General features: G+C 47.1%; 1 protein-coding gene across 3 annotated transcripts in view; it reads right to left on the bottom strand.

Moving 5' to 3' along the window:
• Positions 1-24555, bottom strand: part of CSNK1D (casein kinase 1 delta) — a 40972-nt gene extending 16417 nt beyond the window's left edge. Inside the window, exons 1-2 of one of the 3 annotated variants that reach the window (XM_037810695.1) lie at positions 24220-24555; positions 18302-18412 (exon numbers count right to left, since the gene is read on the bottom strand). In XM_037810695.1, coding sequence (XP_037666623.1) covers positions 18302-18412; positions 24220-24295 — 187 coding nt within the window. In that variant the 5' untranslated portion in view covers positions 24296-24555. The remainder of the gene's footprint in view (positions 1-18301; positions 18413-24219) is intronic. The other 2 variants (XM_037810696.1, XM_037810697.1) reach the window with 2 other exon arrangements.
• Between the last annotated feature and the right edge of the window lie 584 nt (positions 24556-25139).

Genomic DNA, 25139 nt, shown 5'->3' on the forward strand with positions numbered 1-25139 from the left:
CCACGCACAGAAACCCTGGCGCAGCGTGCAGTGCCTAAATCCCTCAGCCCTGAGGCGGGCTGCTGCAGGGGCCTGGCAATGGGGAGGACTTGGGGGCCCTCCTCTTGGGAGGAGAGGTGTGCAGAGCTGAGCAGAGCCGATCCGACACAGGCAGTCTGAGTTCCACCGCCTGTGTCCCTTCACGGAGGCCCATGGCATGCACAGCGGAAAGGTGGGATAAGCAAGGGTGCTGCACAGAAGCACCAGGAGCCACTCTGAAGGGCTTCCCTTCCAGAGGCCCATGGATGCATGGCAGGCAGGGACCCTGTGAGCCGACTAAAGCACACCTCTGAGCTGGCCGAGGACTGGGTAAGCTGAAACTCACAGACGTTCAACTCGAGGCTGAGCCACACTCCAGGGGCTAGGAATCACCAGACCCACAGTGCCCTTCAGCAGATTCTCCAGCAAACTGCACAGCACCCACCCCCACCCCCAGGGCAGGCAGTCAGAACTGGTGCACTCATCGGATTTCCACCTGGTTTGGACCCTGCCCAGCGCACAGGCGAGCCTGGGGGAGAACCGACCTGAGGGTGAGAGGTGGCTCAAGAACGCCATCTGCTGGGAAGACAGAGAAAGTTCACCCTGGCAAAGAGTGTTTCTGCCAAGCTTTATACAGAGGTCCAAATAGACTTGCACCTTCCAAAATAATCTTGCTGAGATAAGCATATGCCACAAAATAAACAAAAAATCACAAAGCACATGAATATGCAAAAAGATATGGCCAAGCCAAATGACCAAATTAAAACGCCAGAGAAGACACAGAACTTGGAAAAACTAATCAAAGAAGTTCATACAAATGTCCAAAACAACTTCAAGGGTTGGCTAAAGACATAAAGGACATCAAAAAGACATTAGAAGAGCATAAAGAAGAATTTGAAAGAGCAAATAGAAAAATAGCAGATCTGATGGAAATGAAAGACACCGTAGATCAAACTAAAAACATACTAGAAACACACAACAGATTTGAAGAGGCTAAAGAAAGAGAAGTGAACTAGAAGATAAAGCAACTGAATGCTAACACACAAAAGAACAAATGGTGAAAAAATCGAAAAATTTGAAACAGAGCGCAAGGAAATGACGGACAATATGAAGTGTGCAAATATAAGAATCACTGGTGTTCCAGAAGGAGAAGAGTAAAGGGCTAGGAAGAGTATTTCAAGATATAGTTGGGGGGAAACTTTCCAACCCTTCTAAATGATATAAATATGCAAATCAAAGAAGCCCAACGAACCCCAAATAGAACAAATCCACATCAACCCACTCTGAGACACATACTAATCGAATTGTCAGATGCTAGAGAGGAGAAAGTCCTGAAAACAGCAAGAGAGAAGCGATTCACCACATACCAGGAAACCACATAAGACTAAGTACTGACTGCTCGGCGGGCACCATGGGGTGAGAAGGCAGTGGCATGACCTACTTAAGATTCTGAAAGAGAAGAACTGCCAGCCAAGAATCCTTTATCCAGCAAAGTTCTCCTTCAAAAGTGAAGGAAAGTGTAAAATTTTTACAGACAAATGCTGAGACAATTTATTAAAAAGACACCTGACCTGCAGGAAATACTAAAGAAGGTTCTACCAGCTGAGAAAAAATGAAAGGTGAGAGAGATGTCTGGAGAAGGGCACAGAACTGAAGACTATTAGCAAGGGTAACTTATAGGAAAAAAAGGAGGGGAAAAAAATAGATGTGACAACTAAAAACCAAAGGATAATATGGCTGGTTCAAGAACTGCCTTCACAGTAATAACTTTGAATGTGAATGGATTAAAGAATATGACTCATCCATATGCTATTCACAAGAGACTCATCCTAGACCCAGCAACACAAAGAGACTGAAAGTGAAAGGATGGAAAGGAATAAGCTGTAACCGAAAGAAAGCAGGGGTAGCTATACAAATATCATATCAAAAAAGACTTTAAATGCAAAGATGTCATAAGAGACAAAGGACACTATATATTAATAAAAGGGACAATTCAACCAAGAAGAAATAACAATCATAACTGTTCATGCACCCAATCAAGGCGCTCCAAAATACACGAGGCAAACATTGGCAAAACTGTAGGGAGCAATAGACATTTCTACAATAATAGTGGGAGACTTCAATATACCACTCCCTTCTATAAACAGACCAACTAGAAAGAAGGAAATTGAGAACCTAAACTATGTGATAAATGAATTAGACTTAACAGGCATATACAGATCATTACACCCCAAAATACCAGGATAAACAATTTTCTCTGGTGCCCATGGAGCGTTCTCCACAATAGACCATATGCTGGGGCACAAAATAAGTCTCAACAAATTTTAAAAGATTGAAATTATTCAAAGCATATACTCTGGCCATAATGGAATGCAGCTGGAAATCAATAATCACCAAAGAACCAGCACTTTCACAAATATATGGAGGTGAAACATATGGAGGATAAATAAATATATGGAGGTTGACCCAATCAGCAGGTCAAACAAGAAACTGCAAGAGAAATTGGCATCTGGAGACAAATGAAAACACCACCACAACACATCAAAACCTATGCAATGCAACAAAAACGGTGCTGGGGGGGAAATTTATAGCTATAAATGCCTGCATTAAAAAGGAAGAAAGAGCTAAAACCAAAGACCTATCTGAACAACTGAAGAAGCTAGAGAATGATCAGCAAACTAACCCTAAAGCAAGTAGAAGAAAAGAAATAACAAAGATTAAAGAAGAAACAAATGATCTGGAGAACAAAAAAACAATAGAAAGAATAAACAAAACCAAAAGTTGGTTCTTTGAGAAGATCAACAAGATTGACAAGCCCTTAGCTAGGCCAACAAAGTCAAAAAGAGAGAAGACCCAAAAAAAACAGAATCAGAAATGAGAGGGGACATTACTGTGGATCCCAAAGAAATTTTAAAAATCATAGGAGGATACTATGAACAACTGTACACCAAAAAACTACACAATTTAAAGAAAATGGACGGTTTCCTGGAAACATGAACAACCTAGACAGACTCAAGAAGAAATACAAGACCTCAACAAACCAATCACAAGTAAAGAGATCCAATCACTCATCAAAAATCTTCCTAAAAATAAAAGCTCAGGGCCAGATGGCTTCACAAGGGAATTTTACCAAACTTTCCAAAAAGAACTAACACCAGTCCTGCTCAAACTCTTTCAAAAAACTGAAGAAAAGGAACAGTACCTAACTAATTTTATGAAGCTAACATTACTCTAATACCAAAACCAGATAAAGATACTACAAGAATGGAAAACTACAGGCCAATCTCCCTAATTAAAAAAGATGCAAATTCTCAAAAAAATACTTGCAAATTGAATCCAAAGACACATTAAAAAAATCATCCACCACAACCAAGTGGGGCATGCAAGGATGGTTCAACTAAGAAAATCAATCAATGTATTATAACACATTAACAAATCAAAAGAGAAAAATCAAAGGATCATCTCAATAGATGCTGAAAAAGCATTCAACAAAATCCAACATCCCTTTTTGATAAAAATACTTCAAAATGTAGAAATCGAAGGAAACTTCCTCCATTTGATAAAAGGCACATATGAAAAACCCACAGCCAGCACAGCACTCAATGGTGAAAGAATGAAATCCTTCCCTCTAAGAACAGGAAAGAGACAAGACAAGGATGCCCACTGTCACACCAGTATTATCCAACACTGTGCAAGAAGTTCTAGCCAGAGTAATTAGGCATTAAAAAGAAATAAAAGGTATCCAAACTGGAAAGGAAGAAGTAAAACATGCATTATTTGCAGATGATACGATCCTATATTTGGAAAACCCCGAGAAATTGACAAAGCTATTTGAGCTAATAAACAAATTCAGCAAAGTGGCAGCGTGCCAGTTTGAATGTATTATGTCCCCCAAAAGGCCATTATCTCTGATGTAATCTCGTGCGGGCAGATGTATCAGTGTTGATTAGACTGTTGTGATGGTTGGGTTCATGTGTCAACTTGGCTAGGTGGCCTAGCTGTCTGGTCAAGCGGGCACTGGCCTGACGATTCCTGTGAGGCTATTTGAGGCTGGTTGGTTTGTCGGATCATCAGTCAATTGACTGCAGCTGACTGATGACTCATCAAGGGGCGTGCTTCCACAGTGAGAGAATGCAATTGGCTGGATTTGGTCCGGGTGATCAGTTGGAGGCTTATAAGCCGGACAGTTAGAGAACCTTCACTTCTTCTTCAGCTGCTCAGTGAAGCTTTTCCTGGGGAGCTCGTCGAAGTTGCCAGTTCGTTTCCTGAGGAGTTCGTCAAAGTTGTCGGTTCGTTTCCTGAGTTCTTCAAAGTTGCCGGTTCGTTTCCTGAGGAGTTCGTCAAAGTTGTCGGTTCGTTTCCCGAGGAGTTCGTCGGACGTCTTCCTTGGAGTTGACAGCTTGTTGACGGCTCTGCAGAATTTGGACTCGTGCGCTCCCGCAGTTGCGTGAGTCACTTTTACAATTTGATAATAAGAGACATCTCTCATTGATTCTGTTTCCAAGGAGAACCCTAACTAATACAACTTGGTACCAGAAGTGGGGTGATAAAGAAATATAGGAAAAGTATACATGCATGCTATTGAAGTTAAGTTAATCTCAAACCAAATATTATAGTTATATATTATTTGGGATGTTAAATTTTAACCCCATTTTGCCATTTTGAAGCTGTTAGGGACCCCAAAAGACCCATGATCTTTTAATTCAGTCTTTTTGGGTGGACCTTTTTATTAGATTGTTTCCATGAAGATGAGACCCATCCAGTTGTGGGAACTCTGATTATATTGTTTCCATGGAGGTGTGAACCTGCCCATTCAGGATGGATCTTGGTTAGTTTACTGGAGTCCTTTATGAGAGCTCATGGAGAGAAGGAGTTCAGAGAAGCTGAGAGAGACATTTTGGAGAGAAGCTAAGATGTGTAATCCAGAGTTTGCCCCCAGGAGAAGCTAAGAGCCAACACAGACCCAGACACTTGGACATGCAGACAGAAAGACATTTGGAGATGCTAAGCTAAGACATGAAACCCAGCATTTTCCCTGGGCAAAGCAATCTATAGATTCAATGCAATCCCAATTTAAATTCTAATACTCATTTTAACAGAAATGGAAAAGCCAATCATCAAATTTATATGGAAGGATAAGGGGCCCTGAATAGCTAAAGCCATCTTGTAATGGAAGGATGAAGTTGGAGGAGTCACACTTTCTGATCTTAAAACTTATTACAAAGCCACAATAATCAAACAGTATGTACTAGCACAAGGATAGACATATGGAATAGAATTGAAAGCTCAGAAATCAACCATCACATTTATGGCCAATTGATTTTTGAAAGAGTGGCAAAGCCACTCAATTGGGAAAGAATAGTCTCTTCAATAAATGATGCTGGGAAAACTGGCTCTCCAGTAAGTTTTGTGAGGAGGACTCCTACCTCACACCATATACAAAAGTCAACTCAATGTGGATCAAAGACCTTGATGTAAGAGCTAGAACTATCAAACTCCTAGAAGAAAACATAAGGAACCTTCAGAACCTTGTGTTAGGCAATGGTTTTTTGGACTTTATACCCAAAGCACAGACAATAAAAGAAAAAGCAGATAAATAGGACCTTATCAAAATTAAAAACTTTTTGTGTATCAAAGGACTTATCATGAAAGTAAAATGACAACCTACCCAGTTGGAGAAAATATTTGGAAACCACATATCTGATAAAGGATTAATATCCTCAATATATAAAAAAATCTTTCAACTTAACAACAAAAAGACAAACAACCCAATTAAAAAATGGGCAAAAGACTTGAACAGACAGTACAGGAAAAGATGCTCAACATCATTAGTCATTGAAACCATGACTCTGATGTAATCTCGTGCGGGCAGATGTATCAGTGTTGATTAGACTGTAATTCTTTGAGTGCTTCCGTGGAGATGCGCCCCCCACCCAACTGTGGGTGATAACTCTGATTGGATAATTTCCATGGAGGTGTTACCCCATCCATTCAGGGTGGGTCTAAATTAAGTCAATGGAGCCACATAAATGAGCTGACAAACAGAAGAACTCAGTGCAGCTGTGAGCGACATTTTGAAGAGCTACAGCCAAGAGGGATACTTTAAAAAATGCGCAGGAGCTGAGACGAGGGGAGCTGCAGATGAAAGATAGTTTGAAGATGGCCACTGAGAGCAGACTTCCGCTCTGGAGAAGCTAAGAGAGGAAAAACTCCCCAAGAGCAACTAAGAGTGACATTTTTGAGGAATTGCAGCCTAGAGAGGAACGTCCTGGGAGAAAGCCATTTTGAAACCACAACTCTGGAGCAGACGCCAGCCACGTGCCTTCCCAGCTAACAGAGGTTTTCCGGACACCATTGGCCATCCTCCAGTGAACGTACCTGATTGTTGATGACTTACCTTGGACACTTTATGGCTTTAAGACTGTAACTGTGTAACAAAACAAACCCCCTTTATAAAAGCCAATCCATTTCTGGTGTTTTGCATTCTGCAGAATTAGCAAACCAGAACAGGCCGGATACAAGATTAATGCGCAAAAAGTCAGTAATGTTCCTATACACTAGTAATGACCTAACTGAAGAGGCAATCAAGAAAAAAATTCCACTCACAATAGTACCTAGGAATAAACTTAACTAAGGATGTAAAAGACCTCTACAGAGAAAACTACAAAACTTTACTAAAAGAAATCAGAGAAGACCTAAATAGGTGGAAAAATACTCCGTGTTCATGCACAGAGAGGCCAAAACATCGTTAAGATGTCAATTCTACCCAACCTGATCTACTGATTCAATGCAATTCCAATCAAAATTTCAACAACCTACTTTGTTGAGCTAATAAACAAATTCTAGTTATCAAATTTATTTGGAAGGGAAAGAGGCCTCGAATTGCCAAAAACATCCTAAAAAAGAACAAAGTAGGAGGACTTACACTTTCTGACTTCAAAGTCTAATAAAAGTCACAGTGGTCAAAACAGAATGGTACTGGCACAAAGACAGACACATGGATCAGTGGAATCAAACTGAGTTCAGAAATAGTCCCCCAGATATATGGTCAATTAATTTTTGACAAATTCCCAAAGCCATTCAACTAGGACAGAACAGTCTCTTCAACAAATGGGGCTGGGAGACCTGGATATCCATATCCAAAAGAATGAAAGAGGACCCCTACCTCACACCCTATATAAAAATTAACTCAAAGTGGATCAAAGACCTCAAAATAAGAGCCAATACCATAGAACTCCAAGAAGAAAATATAGGGGAACATCTTCAAGACCCAGTGATAGAAGCAGCTTCTTGGAACTTACATCCAAAGCACAAGCAATGAAAGAAAAAATAGATGAATGGGAACTCCTCAAAATCAAATGCTTTTGTGACTCAAAAGACTGTCAAAAAGGTGAAGAGACAGCCAACTGAATGGGAGAAAATATTTGGGACTGATTTTCAGCACATATAAAGAAATCCTATAGGGAGGAACCTAAGATGGCGACTAGGTGAGACAGAGAAAAAAACACCTCTGTGGAAAACACTAGATAAAAAACCAGAAAGGACCCAGAACACCACTTCCAAAGTAGCACCAGCCGGACAAGTTCTGCTAAAGCCACAGGGAACTTGCGTTTGGTGAAACCAGGAGTCTGCATTCTGAAACGAATGAGTGAGTAGGCTGATCCGTCGGCCACGCTGCAGTGGGGGGAGACACTGGGCTGGCGTTTGTTTTTTTTTTAAATAGAGGGAAGCCCAGGAACAGCTGCAGATAAGACGGGAGCGGTCTGGACTAATGCCTCGGGTTAGTCTGGGGTGGAGGATACCCCTTCCCAAACCCACTGCAGATTGCCTCGGGTCCAGGAAAACAAAGGGGAGACACACAACTTGCAGCCGTCTCCCCAGCGGGCAGGGCTGTTCCTACCCGGGGCCGAGCACACAGCGCAGAGCCGAGCAGAGAGGCCCAGTCTCGCAGCCGTCTCCCCAGCAGGCGGGGCTGCTCCTGCCCAGGGCGGAACACACAGCACAGACCCGAGACAAGAAACCCAGCCTGACAGGGAGTCCTTCCCGCAGCACCGCTCACACGACACAATATCGGCCGTGGACAGTGGCCTTGAATACACCCGCGGCTGACTGTCCCGGAGCTGGGAGAGTGGAGCTGTGTGCGGAAAGGGGAAAGTTAATGCATCCCATGCAACCATCTTTGAAGTGAGCTGGGAACGCCCCTACGCAGCCCGGCGGCCCAGGGCTTCCCTGGAGGCCGGCATTCACTTTTGACGTGACACGGCCCTCCCGCCCTCAGCAGAAGTTCTGGAAAAGCACAGCAGGGAGGGGGGAACCGCTCGGAAATCCCAGGGAACCTACGCCAATACCAAGGACTTTTGTGTCAGTGGCAAAGAACAGCCTTAAATCTCTGGGAATACCTGGGAGGTTTGATTGTTAAACCTGCCCTTCCTCCCTAACCACTCAGGCACAAGCCCCTCATTGAGGGCAGACAGCACCGACAATACACCCAAATCAAGTGCACCAATTGGACCCCAAAAGAATCAGATCCCCACATAACACAAAGTTGGGGAGAACTGACTTGAGGGGAATAAGTGACTCACGGACGCCATCTGCTGGTTAGTTAGAGAAAGTGTATGTCACCAAACTGCAATTCTAACAAATTAAAGATCAAGTAAAGCAAATGCCAAGAGGCCAAAAACAACAGAAAATCTTAAAGCATATGATAAAACCAGACGACATGGAGAACCCAAACCCAAACACTCAAATCAAAAGATCTGAAGACACACAGTTCCTGGCAGAATTAATCAAAGAACTACAGACAGGCAAAGAGAGCATAGCACGGGATATAAAAGACTTGAAGAAGAGCATGGCACAGAATATAAAAGACATAAAAAAGACCCTAGGAGAGCAGAAAGAAGAGACTGCAAGAGTAAATTAAAAAACAGAAGATCTTATGGAAATTAAAGAAACTGTAGGCCAAATTAAAAAGACTCTGGATACTCATAATACAAGATTAGGGGAAGCTGAACAACAACTCAGCCTCCTCGAGGAGCACAGAACAGAAAATGAAAGAACAAAAGAAAGAATGGGGAAAAAAATTGAAAAAATCGAAATGGATCTCAGGGATATGATAGAGAAAATAAAACGTCCAAATTTAAGACTCATTGGTGTCCCAGAAGGGGAAGAGAAAAGGTCTAGAAAGAGTATTCAAAGAAATTGTTGGGGAAAACTTATCAAACCTTCTACACAATATAAATACACAAAGCATAAATGCCCAGCGAACTCCAAATAGAACAAATTCAAACAAACCCACTCCAAGACATATTCTGATCAGACTGTCAAATACTGAAGAGAAGGAGCAAGTTCTGAAAGCAGCAAGAGAAAAGCAATTCATCACATACAAAGGAAACAACATAAGACTAAGTAATGACGACTCAGCGGCCACCATGGAGGCGAGAAGGCAGTGGCATGACATATTTAAAATTCTGAGGAAAATTTCCAACCAAGAATACTTTATCCAGCAAAACTCTCCTTCAAATTTGAGGGAGAGCTTAAATTTTTCACAAATGCTGAGAGAGTTTGCTAATAAAAGACCTGCCCTACTTCAGATACTAAAGCGAGCCCTACCGACAGAGAAACAAAGAAATGAAAGAAAGATATAGAGACTTTTAACAGACATACATAGAATATTACATCCCAGGTCACTGGGACACATGTTCTACACTAGTGATCACAGATCTTTCTCCAGAATGGACTGTATGTGGGGACATAAAAACAAGCCTCAATAAAATAAAAAAATATAAAAATGAATTTGTTCAAAGAACATTCTCTGCCCACAATGGAATACAAATAGAAGTCAATAACCATCAGAGACTTGGAGAATTCACAAACACCTGAAAGATAAAAACGAGGGGGAGATGAAAACATTCCTGGACAATCAAAAACTGAGGAACTTCTTCACCAGTAGGTCAGCCCTAAGCAGGCTGAAAGGAAGGGACACTAAACAATTGACTAAAACCACATGAAGAAATAAAGATTTCCAGTAAAGATCACATGGTAAATATAAAGACCAATACTACTGTATGGTTGATTTATAACTCCACTATTTACTTCCTACAGGATCTAAAATACATAAACTGTAATGATAAATCGGTGGTTTTGGACTCAATGTAAAATACGTAATTCTTGACAAGAACTACATAAAGGTGGGGGAATGGAGGAGTACAGGAACACAGTTTACGTGTCCTATTGAAGTTAAGTTGGTTTCAAAGAAAAACAAAAATGTTATAGATTTAAGAGGTTAAATTTAAGCCCCATGGTAAACACAAAGAAAGTATCAAAGAATATGACCAAAGAGATGAAAAGTAGAGAAGGGGTTCCAAGAAGTGGGGGAAGGGGCAATAGGGAGTTAAGAAATGAGAGTAGGGGTTTTGATTTGGGGTGAAGGGGAACTTCTAGAAATGGATGGTCGGAAGGTGACAGCATTGCAACATTCTAAATGTGATTAATCCCACTAAGGGAATGCTAGGGAGGGGTGGAATAGGAAGATTTAGGCTATATGTATCTTTCCAAAACGGAAAAAAAAAAAAAAATAAGACAGTCTAAATAGACAACAATTAAATGCCAAGGATGATCCTGGATAGGATCTGAGGCCGGAGGAGAGGAAGCTCAAAGGGACACAGCTGGGACACAAGGAAAAAAAAAAAAAAAAAAAGGAAATATAGAATGTAAGCTTTATATCAATGTTGAATTTCTTGAACTTCTTAGCTGCGTTTAATGAGATTGCATAAAATAATGTTCTTGTCCATGGGAAAGGTATATGTGAATTATATGGTTTGTTCAAAGATATGTGCAGCTTGCTCCCATATGTTCAGAAGATAGAGCAATAGATGATGGGTGTTAGGGAGGGAGAGAGAGAGGGAGGGAAAGAAAGAGTGGTGTGACAGGATCTTAAAGGTGATGGATCAGGGTATCGGGGGAGGGGGGTCAGGGTATGATGGAATTCCATGTAGGGGGTTTGTACTGTTTTTACAACTGCTCCTGTAAGATTGAACTTACTTCAAATAAAATTTATTATTAATATAAAAAGAAAAAAAAAAAAGAAAAAAAGAAATCCTATAACTCAACACCAATAGTACAAACAGCCCAATTATAAAATGGGCAAAAGATACGAAAAGACATTTTTCCAAAGAGGAAATACAAATGGCTAAAAAAAACACAAGAAAAATGTACATCTTCACTAACTATTAGGGAGACACAAATCAAGGGGGCTTAGAGAGACAGATGCTAGAGAAGGGGGAATGATTACCTCATATGTACAGACCTATTAATGAGGTTGAATTTAAAGATATGGGAATGGACAGGGGTGATAACAGTTTGTTAATGGGATTATAAGTATCAGCGACGCATTGAAGGTAAACATGATTGAAAGTGGTTGTTTAAAGGCATGTATCCCACAGATTAGCATTACAAATATAAATAAGTGCTTGCATGATCTACTTTTAAGATATCACACTGATACAAAGAGTTTACAAGAGTGGTATATGGGAAAACCTATCTATTGCATACTATGGACTATATTTAATAGGAATACCTTACTCGTACCACATTAATACTAGGGATGAATAATCAACCAGATGCGCCCCCTTTTCTCATAAAGTTGACACCCCTTTTCAACATGAACACGTTGGGGTGGTCACTGCCTAGACATCCCTGAAGATCAGAAAGTGATTAAACTAAAGGAAGGGATAGTAACAGACAAGATGGAATTTAGTAAAGGATTATGAATATCAAATCTCTGTATAATCTTTTTAGTTGCCAGGGTATTAGAGTATCTAGAAGGAAAGAACTGAAATGATAGAACTGTAACCCATAGCATTCTTTGAAATTTGCTCTACAGCTACTTATTAAGTCGTAATCTGAAGTTATCACCTTTTCGTATATCTGTTAAATTTCACAATAAGGAAATAACTGAAACTTTGGAACTGTAACCCATACTATTCTTTGAAATTTGCTAACTACTTGTTAAATTTCACTTGGAAAGTTATCACTCCTATGTATGTTATATTCTGTGGTTTTCTGTCCAGCAGTAACCATGGTGACACAATGAATTACTCGAGACAAAAGTCAAGAGAGGTGAAAGTGAGAACAACTCAAAAGAGTGTGTCCTGCCCAGCAATTCTCATCTCAGTTTTTACTGAGATTTCTGGAGTAGGGAGACGTGCTGGCACTCAAGGCTGTTTAGGGAGGCAGGACATTTTGACCTTTATGACACAAAGATCAGCAGGCAAGTAGACAACAGATAAGCCTGGCCATGGGAGTGGAATGGACTGTGTGCAAGAACACAGCGTAGCAAAGCAAGACATTCCCATCGTCTTCAACAGGAGTTTAGACAAAGGCAGTCGTCTGCCTATATGCATGCTGAAACAGAAGCAGAGTTTACAAGTTTTTTATCCAAAGATTCCCACAATATTCCACAATAAAAAATGTGATAAAAAAATATATGAAGCAAAGCTATCAGGAGAAAAAGACAACCTCCACAATTTTAACTGGGGACTTCAATAACCCCCTCTCCACAGGAGAATACACATTATTCTCAAGTATACATGGAATATTTACCAAGATAGGCCAGATTCTGGACTATATGTTCTCAAATGACAGTGGAAAGTAATCAGAAATAAATAAGAGCGCTCTCTGGGAAAACCCCAAATATTAGGAAGGTAAAGACACTTCAAAATAACCCATGCATTAAAAAAGAAATCAAAGGGGGAATGGAAAAGTATTTTTAACTGCATGAAAATGAATGCACAACACCCCAGAATTCATGCGACATCATGTTGGCAGAACTTAAGGGGGATATTCATGGCAAATAAATGCCTATGTGAGAAAATTAGCAAATAAACACTTACGTTAGGTCCAAATCAATCACCTCAGCTTCCATCTTAAGAGAGAAAATGAACACAATAAACCGAAAGCAAGCAAAAAAAAGGAAATAATAAAAATCGGAGCAGAGATCAATGAAACAGAAAACAGGAAACCAAAAGCTGGTTCTCTGATGAGGAAAAAAAAAATAGAGAAGACACAAATTACTAACATCAAGAATGAGAGAGGTGATGTCACCAGATCCTACATTATAAGGATAATAGGGAGATATCATGAATGTCTATGCCAATAAATTCAACAACTTAAACGAAAGGGGCAAATTCCCTAAAAGACAGCAACTTGAAGGTTAAGTTCATGTGTCAACTTGGCCGGGTGATGGTACCCAGTTGTCTGGGCAAGCAAGCACTGGCCTAACCATTACTGCAAGGACATCTATAGCTGGTTAATGAATCAAAAGGCTGGTGTTCCAGTTTGTTAATGCTGCCATTTTGCAAAACCCCAGAAATGAATTGGCTTTTATAAAGAGGGTTCATTTGGTTACACAGTTACAGTTTTAAGGCCCTAGAGTGTCCAAGCTAAGGCATCAACAACAGGTTAACCTTCACTGGAAAAAAGCCACTGGCGCCTGGAAAATCTTTGTTAGCTTGGAAGGCATGTGGCTGGCATCTGTTTGCTCCCATGTTGCATTTCAGCTCCTCTCTCAGCTCCTGTGGGTTCTTCAAAACGTTCTCGTGGGGCGTTTTGTCCTCTCTTAGCTGCAGCTCTTCCAAAATGTCACTCTCAGTTGTTCTCCAAAATGTCACTCGTAGCTGCTCTGAGGTCCTTCTGTCTGTGAACTCCTCTACAGGACTCCGGTGATCCAATTAACACCCACCTTGAATAGGCGGGGTAACACCTCCAAGGAAATTATCCAATCAAACATTTCACTCACAGTTGACGAGTCACATCTCCATGGAAATACTCAGTCAAAGAATTCCAATCTAATCAACACCAATTCATCTGAGGGACATAATACATTCAAACTAGCACAGATGGTTAATTAAACCATCAATTGACTGCATCTGTGGCTGAGTACGCCAATAAAGGGCTTGTCTTCCACAATGAGAGAATTCAATCAGCTGGATTTGATCCAGTCAGTTAAAGACTTTTAAGGGAAAAGGGAGAGAACCTTCACTTCTTTGGTCAGCCAGCCTCTCCTGGGGATTTCATCGAAGACCTTCATCAGAGCTGCCAGCTCACTGCCTGCCCTACAGAATCTGGACTCATGCATCCTGCCCTAGGGAATTTGGACTTGCGCACCCCCACAGCTACGTGAGATACTTTCATAAAATCTCATGTTTACAGATATCTCCTGTTGGTTCTGTCTTCCTAGAGAACCCTGACTCATACACCAACTATTAAAGTCCTCATTACACTGCTGGTGGGAATGTAAAATGGTACAAACACTTTGGAAAAATTTGCATTTTCTTCAAAAGTTAAAACATTCACCTACTTCTTGACTCAGGCCCTTTACTCCTATGCATTTACCCCAGAAAAAAGGAAATATACAAATATACACCCTCAGAAATACTGCACAAGAGCATTAAAAGCAGCTTTGTTTGTAATGGCCCCAAACTGGAACCAGCCCACATGTCTTTGAACAGGTGACTGGATAAACGAACTGCAGCATATCCAGACACTGGAATACTTCACAGCAGTGAAAAGGAATGAACAACTAATCACATGCCATAGGGAAGAATCTCAAAAGAATTATGTTGAAAGACACCAGACAAAAAAGAAAAAAAAAAAAGAAAAAGAAACATACCATATGATTCCACTTATATCAAACTCGAGAAAATGCCAACTTATCTATAACAACAGAAAGCGGATTAGGTTAGCCAGGAGACGTCAGACAGAAGAGGGATCACAAAAGGGCGTGTGGAAACTTCTGGGGGAGATAGATATGGTTCACTGTGTCTCCCATGGTAATGATTCATGAGAATAAATGTACACCAAAACTTTAATTGTACACTTTACACACACTACAATTACATACCAATTGTACCTCAATAAAGTGGTTTAAAAACAAAAAAAGTTGTTTTAAAGCTTCACTTTTCACATTTAAGTCCCTTGATCAATTTGGCAAGTGAGTTTACATATGGTGAAAGGAATCCCATTTATGGACAACTGACTGTCCCCAGCACTATCTGTTCTCAAGGCCCTTTGCCCAGTGACCTTCGATGCTTCCTGTTTGGTGAAGTCCAATTCTGTACCTGAGAGTCTCTTTCAGATCCGTCCCAAGGCCCTTTACCTATCTCCGTGACTTCTGCATGTTGTAACATGGTATTTTATTCAGCATCTACACAGATTATACCTTAACGTACCAGCCACTAATATTGACCGTACAGTGCATACTCAAATTTCCCCAGCTGTCCGCCTCAGTAATGTCCTTATGACCCCCCCCCCCACAGCCCCCAGACCAAGACCAAAAAAAAACGGCAGGACGTGACCAGGCACATAAGATGAAAGAGAAAATCACTGCAGGGTCAGAGTGCCTTGTTTCTGATGTGCTAATGGCCTCCTTGTACCCACCAGCCCCGAATGACACAAGATTCTCCTCTCCTTGCCCCTACACCACATGCCTTTCAGCCTTCACCAGATGCAGCTGCAAACCGGGTAACTGCTCCCTGCTGGGGCTCACTGAAGAGGCAGTGGTCTGAGGCTACCTCCTGGAGCTATCAGTATTGGAAAGTGCACTTAAACCGGCTCCAGGTTCACCTGGCAGTCCACATGGTTCTGACAGAAATTTGACATCCACCAAGCTTTTCACCAACGTGGCCTATTCTAACTTATTTCTGCTATTTCTGGTGGAGAGGTGAAAGCATCTGGGGTGCATTCCTAATAGCTCAAGGCCACCGAGGGCAGCTGCCACTCCTTTCCTGGGGGCGACGGGGCAGGCAAGGACAGCTGCTGAGCAGCAGTGCGCCCAGGAGCTACAACACTCAAGTTCAAATCTGCGTCCTTTGGAAAGTCACTCAGCCTTGCTGTGCCTCAGTTTCCTCATCCGTCACATGAAGCGGAAGGCACCACAAAGGATGGGGTATGGGTGATAGATGCAATACCACAAAATACTTTTAACAATTCCTGACACGAGCATGTTTTGTCTTTCTAAATGTGGGATCCTCATGTGGCACTTCTAGCTGGCCAGGCACTGTGACACCTGTGGGCTGCAGCATCACCACTACCCAGACGTCTCCAAATACATCCCTGCCGTCCTCCAACAAGCTGCTGGAAACTTTCTTCCACAATGCAGTCAGCACCAAGTCCCAATCGGATGTAAGAAAGATCAAAACTTAGGACCACTCAAAAGGAAGAAAAACCACAACAGAGATGCTTCCTATCCCTTCCAGAAGACAACAAAACAGTCCACAACCACCTACATGAGATGGTGCTACAGAAAGCTGGGTCAGACAACAGCGGTTGCTGGTTTCTGGGTGAACCAATTCCTACATCCTCTATCTGTTGGCCCTGAGTTTAAGTTTCATTAGAATGAGCTCACAGATCATTCCAGAATGACAGCCATGCTCTCCTGAACAGAACTTGTCTGAAATACAGATCTTTATGGTATTCTCCAAGTGTGCATTTAAAACAGGAGTAAAGCAAACTTGGTCTATGTGCATTCAAAGTCTAGATGTGGAGAAGTCCACATTCAGAAACCCTTCTGGATCCCTGAGATTCTTGAGAAGGGACGCAGGCAGAATGAAAAGAATAAGCACTTCATTACATCCTACATCAGTGGTTTCTGATGGGTATGTTTCTGCCCCCTTCCCGCTCCCTAGTCATCTGGAGACACGGTCTGGTCACCACAATCGGGTGGGGGGGGGTGCTTCTGGAATCTTGTGGGCAGAGTCCAGGGGTGTTGTGCAACATATTATAGTACAGAGGACAGTCCCCAACAAATGGCAACAGCACTGAGGTTGCAAAACCCTGTCTTAAACCACCCACGCTCTTTTCTGTTGAGGGCAAGAGTCCGTTTACGAGTTCCTATGCTGCACGTCAGAGGACAGTTTCCTACCCTCTGCCTCAGCACCCCAGCTTGCATGGAGGGTTCCCATGGCCAAGTTGTTCCTTGGGCCGTTTTACTCGCCCCAGCATCAGGCTCCTCCCCACCAGAAAGGCCACATACCGAGCCACGTCACCTCCCCCTACACTCCTTGTCACACCCAGAAAAGCCACGCAGACAGTTCCTAAGGCCCCTGAGAAAGCCGCGTTCCACTGAGGGCTACGAGAGTGCACCCACAGGCCGAGTCCTTCACTGGCCTCTCTCTGGGGACAAGAGAAGAGTGGGGGAGTTGAGGTTCCGTGAGGCCCATGCTAGCCACACTGGGCCACCTCTCTCTGCAATGGGCCACCAGACTGTTTGAGGCAGTAGGGTGTGTATGCTGCCACATACAAGTTGTATTACACAAACCTAAAATGTGTGTTTCTAGTAGTACACAGACTAAATTTCTTTTGTTGAGGAAAGATGCCAAAAAGAGAAATCAACAGTCCTCCCTTTTCTGCTTACAAGAAGGAAAATAAAAGCTCTGAAGACAAGCTTTCCTATGCTAAGTGCTGAGAAAACTCACGTCATCCTCCAAACTGCAGGTCTACTTGAAAGAACCACCACAAGGGGTTCTGATTGGTTCTTCAAAGAGGAAGAAGCAGGGTCATTTCTCAAACACAAAGCCCGATTTCCAAACAGTGCTCAAAACAGCCAGGGCCAAGGATGGGGTTTCGAAGAGCCGTTCTGGCCTTCACAGTGGGCAGCGCGTCTTCAGGATTCTGAAACGCTAAACTCAAGCCCCTCCCCTCCATTCAGCACACTATTTCAAGGTCCAGAGATAGTCAGACCCTGGGCCAGGATGGGGAACCCCCAGCTCCACCCCAGGCCGTGCCCCAAGGAGAGGAGGGTTCACAGCTCAGTGGCCACGCTGGAAGGGGTTACAGGTAACCAGCTCAAGCCCTTGTTTCTTGTTTCTACGAAAAAAATGGAGCCCAGAGAGTCTGAAGGGGCTGCCCAGAGCTTGCGCGGGCATGCGAGTGAGGGAGGCCACTGCAGAGGCCATGGAGCACACCCAGGCAACCAAGGAGGGGGCACACAGACAATCAATAGCACGTGTATTTTAATGTACACCTGAAAAATTGAAATTCACACAAAATCCTGAACTTTAAAAACATTATTTCTTAACATGAAGCTACAGAAAGTAGTATTTAAGCAAAAAACCTAAAGTCACTTTTTCTTTTTGTTGACTGAGGCCCTCTGCATCTAAGATGGTTTCTGAATGAAAACCCAAGGCCAAGCACAGTGGGCCTTTCCTCCCTCTTTCCTTAAAGCAACTGCAGACCTTGGTGAGGCGCCTCCCCACGGAGCGAGCCTGGTTTACACGCAAAGGCCTACCTCCCCCCTGCATCATTTTGTAGATCTTGCTCTCGATGTGGAGCTGAGGGTGTTTGGTTTTGACACATTCAAGCTTGATGGCAACTTCTTCTCCTGCAGCAATGTCCGTACCTTGGAAAGGAAGGAAGAAAACCACAAGCATCAGTCACCCCCATCCACCACCTGATCCAGCGTAACCATATGCTAGAAAAGGAGCACCATTTGGACTTTCCCAGGAGGACCAAATAAGGGACACTGCCCACCTCCTCCTTTTCACCTTTGAAAACACCAAGCATATGAAACGTATAGAAATGTGTATTTGGTATTCCGTCACCCCACTTCCTTATTTATCCCACTCTGATCAGGTTCCAGAGGAGCCGAACGCAAGGCAATGCAGGTTTCTTCAAAGGATTCCCACCTTTTCTTCTCTGAACCCCCGCCCCATCACCCCTCATCTGTCTGCTCTTGTGTTCACCGCCAGCCCACAAGTCGGGAGTTCCGGGCTGTGTCTTCACGTCACCTCTATGTGCCTCTGGAGGTGTGTCTGAGTTCTTTCTCAGGGTGGGGGAGTGGGGGGAGACAGCTGGGATTTTACCAAACACCCTAACTCAGCCGGTCCTGCCCCCACACATCAAGCCGCAGGCCGTTTCTCTGATAGGATCAGTGCCCACAGGGCGGCAAGAGTCGCCCCTAACTCACCCGGGTCTGGCAAATACCCCCACCCCCAGCAGGCCAGCAATACCCCAGAGGCCGAGCCCAACCCGCCTCCCCTGGACAAGACAGCACTGCATCTTCCTTCCCGGCCTCGTCCAGGGCCTGGGTGCTGCCCGCAAGGCCTCTGGCCACACCACCGTGACCACGCGCAGGCCACACTCCCCTCCTCCCTTAGTTCTGGCTACAGCAAGCAACACATCTCAGAATACCCCCCAATCGTGAGCCTACGAGTTTAGAGGTGAAATTCGTTCAGTTTTTATTTTAAAACGTTACATCTCTGCTCTACTCCAACAAAGAATTGCAAACCAGACTTTTACTACCTCTCTAAGCTTCAAGCACAGATGCTAACAAGCCCCAACCTGAACCAAAGTTTTGCCTAAAAGACCTCTACTCTATTTACCACATAACGTACCAAGTCACCTTTAAGTAAGAAAGAAAAGTCTTACATGGCATTTACCTGTTCTCCCCTCACTTTTCCCTCAGATTCCTCCCCAATAAAAATCACATTAACCTTCCTAGCAGTGAGGTTATTTGTGAATGAACAACCACTGGCACCAAACAGATCCCCAGGCCACTCCCTTCCAGGCAGATGATGCCAGGCAAGCTGGGCAGCTTTGGGCAAAGCAGCCTCGCCAGTCCTTGATGAGTCTTTGGTGACTCAGTTTCTCTCGCTATCTGAAATTACAGGGAGAGCAGCAGCCTGTTTCACGAGGGAGTCGTGGAGATGAACGGGTTAAGTCACACAGCACCGGGTGAGGTGGGCCAGCATCAGAACAGCCCAGGCTGCAGGGAGAGCAGCCGTCGGTGTCTGCGTGCTAGCAAGCACCCAGAACCACAGAGCACCAGTCACTTGCAGTCTGCCCTCCAGTGCTGCCAGAAACGCACCCACTCCTGGCCAGCCTGGAGTTCTGTAGGACAATCACCACCTATCCAATTACGAGAAAAATGACTTATCATAAAATGTACTGTACACATGAAGAAGGAACTTGGAGTTCTTGTGAGGACCTGGAACTCTGGATTCCCCAACCCAGGAGGGACAGATGACGCATCTCACTAGTTACATCAGCAACTTCCCTGACAATGAGGCATTAGCAGCACAGCCTCTGGAGACAGCCCTCCTGCACCATGGAGGACGTGGGGCTGCCACCCATCCTTGCCGGCTGGCAGGTCCTCCACGCACTAGGGCCCTGGGGCCCCACAGGCCACCCACCAGCACCTTCTGCTTCCCTATGGCTGGTGGTTGATGTCTGACACTCACTCCTGCAATACGGACTGACTTGGGGACACATAACCAGTGGCAACTGTCATGGATCCCAAGCAGCCATGTGCTGTGCTAGCCAAGAGGGCCAGTCCTCAAGCAGGCTGTGCAGACCGAGAGGCCATTCTGCATTTGACTCCTGGCTGAGGAGGGGCTGGGCCAGGGCTTCCACCCAAGAGGTGGGAGCAGCATAGACTGTGTTCCCCAGGGAGCTTACTGCCCACCGGGTGGAAAGACCAAGCAGCAGCAGCAGCTTCTTGTTCTGCGCATTCCCTGGGCACATTTCCACGCCACCAAGCAAACCTGCCCCCACCTGTCCTTCCCCTGCAGTGCTCCTCTAGCACTGCTGCTGGGTGTCATTCTCCACCTGCTACGAGTCCACGAAGGGACAGTGCAGGACATGAGAGCAAACACAGGGTGGCTCTCAGCACAGCTGGACCCTGCTGCCAAGACCAAGTTGTCTGCACACAGGGCCCTCTATCAGCTCAACAACATGGGCTCTCCTGCGACCCACTGCCAGGCTCTGATCAGACACGGGTCCGGGTTAGTCCTCAGAAAACAAAACTACAGCCTTCCAAGTTGAACAGACAAGAGTGGAGGGTGCCATGAAGTAAACCTAACAAACCCGACCCAGCCCTGGGACAGGTGCCAGGCTGGACGCTGGTAACCAACACCAAGGACATCAAGGATGGTCTACAAGGAAACAGGGGGACTTCCGGGCAGGAGGGCAAAGGCTGCTCCTGCAGGCCACTGCTGACGAGGGACCGGAAAGCAGCGTCATGACTTTTATGGGAGAGGCTCGGGCACAACAAAGGCCAAGGTAAACAGAAGCCATTCAAAAGGGTTCAGGGGACAAGGGGCTTGGCAACGAGTGACTGCTCGTCTCTCATGGGGAGTGTGGCTTGGTTAGCAACCACCCAGACCCCCGCCCACAAACTGGAACACATACTGGGTGCCACCCACTGTTAGAGGCCTTCCAAGGTAAATCAAGTCAGAGCGGGGAAACACACTAAGAGGCCGCTAAGCTCCAGCTCTTACCAAGTATCTGTCAGACTGCACAGCCCCCGGGCAAGCTGACACACTGCTGTGGTGAAAGGATGAGGCCACTGGCCGGCAAGAGGGAAGCCCACTCCCCCGGGCACAGCATTCGCCTACAGGAGGCGGGTGCGGATGGAGCAGGGGTGCCGCCTGCCCCACGTCTCCAGCGCCAAGTGCCTCGCAGGCGCTGTTGGCTCTGGCTCCTGGGCCACCAGCAGGCAGCCTGGCCGCCTCACGTGGTCACGCCGTGTGGACCCTTCTTCCTTGGGTGCTCTTAACTCGTTCAATGGCGTTTGGAAAACACGGTCCGCGTCAGCAATATTGGCTCTTTCCCCCTCCAAACATGACCTAACTTCTAAGTGGTGCGCAGCCGGCCTCCACAGCTTCACAGAGCACATCGCCCCAGCAGCAGGTGGAGGACAAGGTGTGGACTCAGGCCAAGGGAGGGACCGTAGCTGGGTCCAGGGCTCAGCATGTCACCCTGCCGAGCTGTGTGCCCCACAGGTGTGTGGGAGCTAGGCGTCCTCCCTGCTGACCCTACCAGCAGGCTTAGAGAGAAGGGAAGGCTCAGGGTTGTGACTGGACTTTGGGAGGTCCTGTGGTAGCCCAGGTCCAGTAAGATACCCTCTGAAGCCTGAGGGTTGGAGAAATAGCTGGCAGATGGGGCACTTTTGGGCTATGATGCTTTAGAAGGACTCGGATAACAATGATCCCAGGCCCTAAGACGCAGCCCCTCTTCATGAACACATGGGTACAGCAGGCCACTGGGGAAGGCCAACACTGGCTCTTCTAGGTCCCTGAAGTACTCTGCAAACTGAAGGTCCCTGCACTCCATTTCAAACATCTAAAAGCACAGAAGTCCCAGGTGGAAATCCAAAACCCCAACCTGCCAGCCTCAAGAAAACACAAGCCGTACCTAGGGAGGTCAAGACTTTCTGACTAACTTTAGAGGAATGACAGTAGGAGAGAGTTTCATTATTAATCACACCAGCATACGTGTGATGAGATTTTCAAGATGAGAACCCAATTTGATCTCTTCTCTGCCTACTCTAATGCAAGGAAGCTACAGTTCGACGACTCGATGTAGCCCATGGTCTTGGGGTCCCCAGCACAGCCCATGGTGGACATGCTCAGGCCTGCCTTCCCAGCCACACACGCACTCAAGCTAACAAGATCACCACCTATCCTTAGCAGGGTATTGTGTGGCCGGAAAGCACCAAGGGTGGGCCCAAAGCCAGCGCTGACTGAAAAAAAGAAAAACCGCAGTCATGACCAATCCCACACAAGTAATTACTGCACCCCGATGATGGGCAGTCTGGGTGGGCCACGACCAGGTGAGGCCTCCAGGATGGACAGGACCCACCAGTCTTCCACCTGGAGAGAAGAGGGTCCGTCCTGGTGAGTGACCTGGTGAAAACAACAGCACAACTTCACTGTCACAATCCATCTTCGGAAAGCACAAAGCCATGTCAGTCAGGTCTCAGAACAGGACAAGTTTCCAAGTATCTACACTGCAATGCTTAGGAGCTCCTAGATCCTGAGGTTAAGCCTTTTGCCAGAATCTATTGTTCTATAAATAAGCCAAACAGCTTGCATTTACCCAGCACCCCGCCTCCCAACATGCTGCTGAGACTGCACCAGGCTGACTACTTGGATATAAATATTTAAATAGTAGAACCCAAATGTCCCTAAAGCACGTGGTGCTTGGCAGGCCCGTAAGGCAGAAGAGATTGAAAGGTATCTCACCCAGCCTGCGATGGGGTCATCCTGGCGATGAGCACACACTGAGGTAATGGGAAAGGCCCGCGGCAGGTACAGCAACTCCTGACTCCAACAGGACACCAGCCAGACAGGGACACCACAGCGGGCCACTTGGCCTCCCGACCTCCGCAGCAGTTCCCCGCAGCCCGCCGCCCCAGGCCAGGCGCTCTCAAGTTCAGCGGGTTTGGAATAACTTAGGCACAACACAATCCCCCCACAAGTGTAGAAAAAGCACCTTATCTTCAACTTCTCAACTTTAACGTTCAGGCAATCTCTTACCACACATGTGTGTGTACATGTGAGCATATTTCATTCACTCTGAAGCTGCAATGACCCAGAACCTTCTAATCCCAAACATCTTAAATCCAACCAAAGAGAAAGGTTCGGGGTAGGCCCTCCCCGCTACCCCATCCGCCTGGTTCTGCCAGGGCGGTGACACTGCCTGACTGCTGTCCTGGCGAGCTCCGCGGCCACCCCAGGCCACGGCCTCCTCCTGCAGGGGCAGAAGGGCGCTCCCGCTGGGTCTGCCGGCTGCACCAAGGTCACGGTCCAGAGGGAACCTGCCCGGCCAGGCCCCTGCCAACGGGGCAGGGCAGGCGCCTGGGGGAATGAGGAAGCTCCAGGACGGCCCCGAGCTCCCCTCCCCACGGGCGCCCGCCGGCCTGCGGCTCCGAAGCGGGACGCGCCCGGCCGGGGTTGACTGCGGGTGACGTGAGCGCCGGGCGCCCTCCCCTAGAAGCCGACAGCGGTCAGCGGCCGCCCGGCCTCCCGGCCCCGGGTTCCTGGCGGTCCCCCACGGCGACGACAGCACACATTACGATGGGCGCCTCCGCCCGGGCCCCGGCTTCCAGCGGCCTGCTCGGACTCCGGGCAGCGGACGGGGCGCGCCCAGGCTCGCGGGCGGCAGGGGCCGGGCCTCCCCGTAGCCCCCGGTGTCCGCCCAGCTCCGCGCTGCGGGGCCCCGTCCCGCGGCTCCATTTGGGGTCGCGCTGCGGCCCTAGGTGCGGCAAGCCTCGGGGCGGGGCGGGGGTCCCGGCTGCCAGCCCTCGCCTCGGGCCCAGGGCGGGGTCGCCCCTCCGGGCCGGGGTCGCAGGCGGGGGGGGGGGGGTGGCCGGGGCTGGGGGAGGGGCGCGCGGCGGAGCGGCCCGACGGGGCACCGCGGCCTCACCGAGATAGATGTCTCCGAAGGAGCCGCTGCCGATCTTCCGGCCCAGCCGGTACCTGTTCCCGACTCTGAGCTCCATGGCGGCGGCGGCCCGGCTCGCTCCTGCCCTCCCGACCGCTTCCTGGGTCTGCGCTCCGGGGAGGCGGCGCCGGTGCCGCCGCTACTGCGGGTCCGACTGCCGGCTCCGCCCCCCTCACGGCCCGGCTTTCACCATCGCTTTCTGGCCGCCCCGCCGCTCCCAGCGCCTCAATACGGGGCGGATGGGACAGTCCGAGCGCCGCCGCCCCTGCTCCGGCCCCCGCCAGCCCCGCTCGCCTTCTCCCCGCAGCGGATGGACTCGGATCTTCCGGGCCTAAATCCCCCTCCAGCTGCCTAAAGGAGCCGCCGCCATCGCGCTGTGACGTCATTTCCCCTAGCAACCCGGTGGGCGGGGCCGCGCTGCTCGGAGGCGGAGTCGTGGGCTCGGGGCGGGGCTGCGGGCTCGGGGGCGGAGCGAGTGCTCGAGGCTTCCTCGGGACCCCGCCCCTGGCCTAGCGCGCCCAGCTCCCTCTCTGGGCCGGTTCCGCGCGCACGCGCAGAGGAAGCCTCGCGGGTCCCCGGCCGCTGTGTGCGGAGCGGGAGGGTCCTCGGCACAGACCTGGCAAGGCTCCCCCGGGCAGGCGGAGAGAGGGCCCAGCCTGCCCCTCCAGGCCTGTGGAGGAGGGCTGACCCCGGGGCCGGGCGCCTAGAGGGGTGGCCCAGACCGAAGCCGAAAGGAGAAGGCCCGTGCTTCCAGGGCCGGGTGTCTGGCGAGGCTGGCGCTGAGGCCAGGCGGCGTCACCCGGGCGAGGGGCGCAGGTCCAGCCCCGGAGGGCTTTGGAAGGGCAGGGCCTCTCACCTGTGCCACCCGCCTGGAGCTGAGCCGGCATCTTTATCTACCCTGG

This window comes from Choloepus didactylus, chromosome 18, assembly GCF_015220235.1.
Source record: "Choloepus didactylus isolate mChoDid1 chromosome 18, mChoDid1.pri, whole genome shotgun sequence".
In the NCBI taxonomy this organism is placed as follows: Eukaryota; Metazoa; Chordata; class Mammalia; order Pilosa; family Megalonychidae; genus Choloepus; species Choloepus didactylus.